Source organism: Apteryx mantelli, chromosome 30 (assembly GCF_036417845.1).
Source record: "Apteryx mantelli isolate bAptMan1 chromosome 30, bAptMan1.hap1, whole genome shotgun sequence".
NCBI classification, from domain to species: Eukaryota; Metazoa; Chordata; class Aves; order Apterygiformes; family Apterygidae; genus Apteryx; species Apteryx mantelli.
The window spans coordinates 2,703,938-2,709,564 of NC_090007.1; the positions used below are offsets into that span (position 1 = coordinate 2,703,938).

At 48.1% G+C, this 5,627-nt stretch overlaps 1 protein-coding gene across 3 annotated transcripts; it reads left to right on the forward strand.

Annotated features, from left to right (window-relative positions):
- The first annotated feature begins 95 nt into the window (after positions 1-95).
- On the forward strand, positions 96-4,945 carry SMIM7 (small integral membrane protein 7). Of its 3 annotated transcripts, XR_010886592.1 has the most exons (6): positions 96-185; positions 261-302; positions 630-682; positions 1,422-1,512; positions 3,354-3,459; positions 4,228-4,945. XR_010886592.1 is itself a non-coding variant. In XM_067312867.1 (5 exons), the coding sequence occupies exons 1-5, from the start codon at positions 160-162 to the stop codon at positions 3,394-3,396; spliced, it is 255 nt and encodes an 84-aa protein (XP_067168968.1). In that variant the 5' UTR covers positions 96-159; the 3' UTR covers positions 3,397-4,945. The 3 variants fall into 3 exon arrangements, 2 of the variants coding, with proteins under 2 accessions (XP_067168968.1, XP_067168969.1); XM_067312867.1 differs by having other exon boundaries at positions 3,354-4,945; XM_067312868.1 differs by lacking the exons at positions 3,354-3,459; positions 4,228-4,945 and adding an exon at positions 2,132-2,959 and having other exon boundaries at positions 102-185.
- Positions 4,946-5,627: the final 682 nt, after the last annotated feature.

Here is a 5,627-nt window from a genome sequence, read left to right on the forward strand (position 1 = left end):
TCCGCCCCCGGCGGCTCCGCAGCCCGCGCCCCGCCCCGGGACCCTGTCGCAACGGCCGCGGCGGCGGCGGCGACCCCTGGCGGCCCGCGCGCCGGGAGCGGCGCAGGCGCCGAGTCGAGCCGCGCAGCGCCCGCCCTTTCCGCTTCCGGCGCCGCCGCGATGATCGGGGACCTGCTGCTCTGCGGGTAAGCGGGGAAGGGGCCCGGGGCGGCAGGGGCGGCGCCGCCGCGCGGCCTCACGCGCTCTCTGTCTCTCCGCAGGACGCTGCTGATGAACGCCGGCGCCGTGCTGAACTTCAGGCTGTGAGTGGAGGGGGAACCGCCGCACCCCCTGTTACCATGGCAACCGCTGCGCGCGCGGGGGGGGGTCCCTCGCCCTGGTTGCTGTGGAAACGCCTTTCGAGAGGGGGAAATCCCTCGCACTGGTTGCTATAGAAACCCCTGGGGGGGGGCTCCCGCGCGCTGGTTGCTATAGCAACTCCCGCTCTCGGGGTGGAAGGGTGCGCTCCCCGCCCTGATGCCGCCTCAGGGGAGCGGCCATGTTCCTCCTCGCCGCCGGCACGTCCCCCCGCCTCCCTCCCTCCCTCCCGCCCGGCGCCGTGCGGTAACCGCCGTGTCGCCGTCCCGCAGGAGGAAGAAAGAAACGGAGGGCTTCGGCGAGGAGTCCAGGGAGCCGACGACTGGTAACCGACCTGGGGGCGCGGGTGCCGGCGCTGCGTGACCGCGAGTGCCGCGCTGTTACTCACAGAGCGCTTCTCGCCTCAAAATTATATAGATACATACAGGAAGGGGCGTTTTCTGCAGAAAATTCTCGGTTAAAGCATTTTCAAGGCACCAAAGTACAAGTTTGCCCTGTTCAAACATGAATTGCCCTGTGGCTGAAACAACTGATTTACTAAATTGCAACTTAAAATTTGACTCGATGATGATATTAACATTTAGCCGCCACAGTGGAAACTGTTAATCCCAAATCTATGACTCAAGAAGAAACAAAAAAGTGTATATTTCTTTCTGCATTCTTGAACTTAGGTGCCTGTGCTGCAGAGGTAATACTGTGCTTGCAACATGATTTCCATATTAGTGTTTATGCACCCACATTGCTCCTTTGTATCTCTTACTGCTGTAACGATTAAAGCGACAGGAAAGCTGCAGACTACCACAGAGGGCTGTCCTTTTTCTAATACTACAGTGACCTCTTTTTATCACTTATTTTCCCAGAAGTTCATGGTAGGGATGTACTGAATGTAGTATGGATCATTGCTACCTAAAATTTCAGTTTTCTTTTTTTGTTCTCTGACCTCTTTGTTTTTTTCTTCTGTGTTAAACTGAGAGTTGCTTGTGTTTTTCAAGCAGTGTTGAAAATGTGAATTATCGACGTGCAAGGCATTTTTCACATCAAAAGTTTCTTCTCCTGATTTTCAGGTGACAATATCAGAGAGTTCTTGCTGAGTCTCAGATATTTTCGAATCTTCATTGCCTTGTGGAACGTCTTCATGATGTTCTGCATGATTGTGTAAGTAGAGTTGTGCAGCATCTTGTCATTTGTTTATTCAAAGTTATATGCTTTGGGGGGGGGGAGAGTTGTGACTGTCTTTCTTTTCTGATCTTTCTCTCTCTCTTGCTCTCGCTCTCTCTCCACTTGTTCCTTAGCTGCTTTTCATTTTACTTATGTCTACTTTGATCTTCAAAGACTTGTTGGCTGACCTCGCAATTTTTTGCTAATGCATTCAGCCTATAGTACACAAAAATCTTCTCTCTGCTGGTCTGTAATTCATTTAGTCTTAGTTATAGGGTTCCTTATTGTGTGCTGCTTAGATACATTGTCATTTGGTTCAGCATTTCGGTGTAAGTTTTGCCATGTTTTTAATTTGGGGGGGGGGGAGGGACGACTCCCAAGTAGTAGAATGGAATCGGCTTTGCAATAGTCTCTGGAAACCATAGATTTAAGTCCTGATAGGCAGTCTAGCAAATATCCTCTCTTTTCCACTTACGTAGCTATATGTTCTGATGTATGGGAGAGCAGAACTGGTGCCCAGATGTCTGCTAGTGTTTCACCCAGTTGGAATGGCATTGCCATGACTATTAATGGTTGTACTCAATTCTCATCTGCTTTTTTCTGTTGCATCCATTAGGTTATTTGGATCTTGAAAATCATCCACAAACATGTCTGTTAACTTGGAAGAGACTTTTGGCTGGAAACATAACTTTTCTATAAAGTAAAAGATCACAGTGCTTTCAAAATACTGCCCTGGAATTGTGGCTTGTTCTTCGGTGCAAGCTCTAAAATGCTAAAGGGAAAGGACACGTTCATCCTCTTCAGCCAGCTGTATAATTATATGGCTTATGCTGGTTTGCTTGCTGCCTGGGGAAGTAAGCCTTTAGGCTCCTAAACCAAAATCTTCAAAGTAAAATCATTTCAACATTACTGAAAGGAAGAGAACTTTAAATTGTTTTGCTAGGCTTAGAGTGCAGTGCTTAGTATTCAGTGTAGAATTGCAGCACGACAGAAGACCACAAACTTAAAACTGTGCATTGTTAGTCATTCCCCGCTCTTGATGTGTCTGCTAATGTCATGATTGTCTAGGTTACTTGAAATCTCACTTCTTCATTCTCACTTTTATAAACTTGAGCAAAGTATTATACTGTTTTAAGTTTGAAAACAAATTCCATTTTTTCTTCACTATTCCATTTAGTTTGTTGAAGAAATATACAAAGATGATGAAAAAATGTGGTTCTCTTTTTATTACTGTTTTTTCTCCAACAAAATGTTTTTTTAAATTAAAATTTCAAAGATGGTGTTTTTTCCTAAACAAAATGTAGGGGGGGGGGGGGGTTGAATAGAAAAATTGCAAAAATTGTTCTATATGCCAACCCTAAGGAATAGTTGTGGAATCATTTTGTCTTTGACTGAATATAGACGCTCTATTCATGAGTAAAAATGTATTTGATGTCCATGTTCATTCTGTTGCATGAGAAATCAATTCAGTATTAATGTTCCTGAGAAATTTTAACTAGTCTGTCTATTAATTGTGACTGGCTTTTGGGGTGTTTTTTTTATTTATGTTGTTAGCCTCTTTGGCCCGTAACTTTCCTCCAGCATCACCAAAATAATTTGAGCGAATGCAGTGCTGATTATCTTTTAAAACGAAGCGTAAACTATTAGTGAAACTTCCTCAGCCTCAATTTCTTCAGCTGTGTAACTGTGGAGAAGAAAGAGGCCTCAAGATTTTAACCTGAGACTTGGGTTTTAACCAGTACCTCGAATTTTATCTGGATGCAACCAAGTAGTCAGCACACAGGTGTCATGTACTCACAGCAGTTCACTCCAGTTACACTTTTTTGTATTACCTGAAGTGTTCAAAGTGTTCGTGTGCCCTTTTGGGGAAGGATAGTCTGAGGGAAGATGCCTTGCAGTAATGAACATAGAAGAATATATGGAGAAAAGGATTCTTCAAGAGAGGTTTGTACTGCACAAACATTTACAATCTTCGGCTAAATTATAGGAGATGTCTTGTGTGCAATTTTTGTATTTTATATTTTAACCCTTTTCTAATGTATTTTTAATGAGCAAAAAAGAGTAATGTGCTGCCCTTGTCGTGGTATCTGTGAGATGGCATCCAAACAAATCCACTGCTTTATATAATCCTTGGAAAGCATTTTCTCCCTAACATTCATTAAGCTGAGTCTTCCTCAGTGAAATTTAAATGGTAGGGAGTATAAGAAGTTTTTATCAGATTTATGCCTAAGCCACTAGAGGGCCCTTATAGTCAGCAGAGAAGCAGTCGGGTCTCATTTTCAGACTTGCTGGCTTTTAATTCTTACTCAGAAAAATGGTTGATTGCAGAACTTACATTCCGCTGAGCGACACTTTGAATGTGGTGAATGCAGGGAATGCAAGATGATCAAACTCTACTGGTAATGAAACATGGACAATTTTATAGCTCCAAACAGATAATGCAGATTAATATTGAGTGCTGTCACCTCAAGATTTTAATTGTTAAAAGAACAGAAGTTCAAAGGTAGTTGTTCTCCTCCTATCCAACTGCTTTAGAAATGACTAGTTAGTTTGGAACTGCTCTTAAATGCTATGGAAGGGCTCACTGCTTACCAAGTGTCACATGGGATGTCTTTCAGTATAAGATTTTGTACATTTGCTTTTGTACTGAGTCCAGTTTTGTATGATAAGCTGCTGAAAACCTGACTTTCTTTTTACTTGTGCTTTCTTCAGAATCAAGGAGAGACAGTAGAAGTGACAAGTTAAATTCATCTTTGAAAACAACTGTATTTGTTCAGATTTTAAAGGCTTAGCTCTTTCCAGCTAACAATTGGAAGTTTACCTATGCATAGTTTGTATGTAATGGAAGAGTTGCCTCACACATTGTTTTGAAAATAATGAAAATCTGAAGTTTCTCTACTAGGCAAAAACTTTTCTTAATCTTTTGCAAGTTTGGAACTGGAAACCATTTTTTTCAGAACATACTTGACTTTTCCCAATGCAAAAGAGCATATCACCCTCCTGCAAACATAAAATAAGGCCTCAAAATCAAAACGGAGTTTGCACACATGGTTGCATTGCATCTTTAATAGCTGAATAATAGCCATGTGAACAGCTGCTAAGAGAGCATGGGTGAGAAAAGCAGTAAATGCATTTTCTTTCAATGGTACATTCCAGAACAGGAAGTATTTTATTTCCCTCTTCCCCTTGGACCCAAGATGCATACAGATGACCAGTAGCTGCTGAGAGTGTATTTTCTCCGATACCCAACACTGATTTTTGGGCTACTTTTCTTAAGGTTAATGCTCCAAGCATACCTGGATGTCCTAAGTACTTTGGGTATTTACTCATTTCTCCTGTCTCTAAAAGGCGCCTTCACCAGACGTGACTCCTAGCAGTGCTGACAGATCGGGGACTGCTAAAACCTTTGCAAATAAACGCCTTGGCGGCCCCAGGGTGTCCTGTGCTTTATTCCTCCGCTCGCGGGGTGCCGGCTGCCGGAACGCTGAGCGCCGCGCGGGAGCACGCGGGCTGCCCCCGGCTGCGGTACCGCTTCGAACGGCGGCCGGGCCGGGCGGGAGCACGTGGGCTGCCCCCGGCTGCGGTACCGCTTCGAACGGCGGCCGGGCCGGGTTCCGCGGCGCGCTTTCCCCCTCGCCCCGCCACGCCACCGGGACGGTTCCCCCGGCGCGAGCTGCCGCTGCCGCCGCCGCCGCCGCCCTGCCCCCCGCCGCCACCGCGACCGCCGTCCGCCCGCCCGCCCGTGCAGGCGCGCCGGCCCCTGCGGCGCCCGCCGCGCATGCGCGCCCCGTGCGCCCGCCGCTGCGTGCGCCGGACGCCCGCGGACGTCAGAGGCGCGCCGTGCGTAACGGCGTCGGGCGTGTCCCATGGTGCCCTGCGCGGGGCTGGCTCCTGCCCACAGTTGAGTTCGGCCCCGAGCGGAACAGTCGGGCCCGGCCCGGTCGCGCCGCCGCGGCCCCCCCCGCGCCCCGCCCCGAGCGCCGCTCCCCCCCGCCTCGCGGGGAGCGATCATGCGACTCCGGCTCCCCGAGGAGGCCGCCGCCGGCGAGTGAGGAGCCGCCGCCCCGGCCCGGCCTGGCCCCGCCGCCCGCCCGCCCCGGCCGCAGCCGCCC

Coding starts and splice junctions, on each gene's coding strand:
- SMIM7 (XM_067312867.1), top strand. CDS start 160: ATGATCGGGGACCTGCTGCTCTGCGG. Junction 186..260: donor GGGGACCTGCTGCTCTGCGG/GTAAGCGGGGAA, acceptor GTCTCTCCGCAG/GACGCTGCTGATGAACGCCG. Junction 1,513..3,353: donor ATGATGTTCTGCATGATTGT/GTAAGTAGAGTT, acceptor TATTACCTGAAG/TGTTCAAAGTGTTCGTGTGC.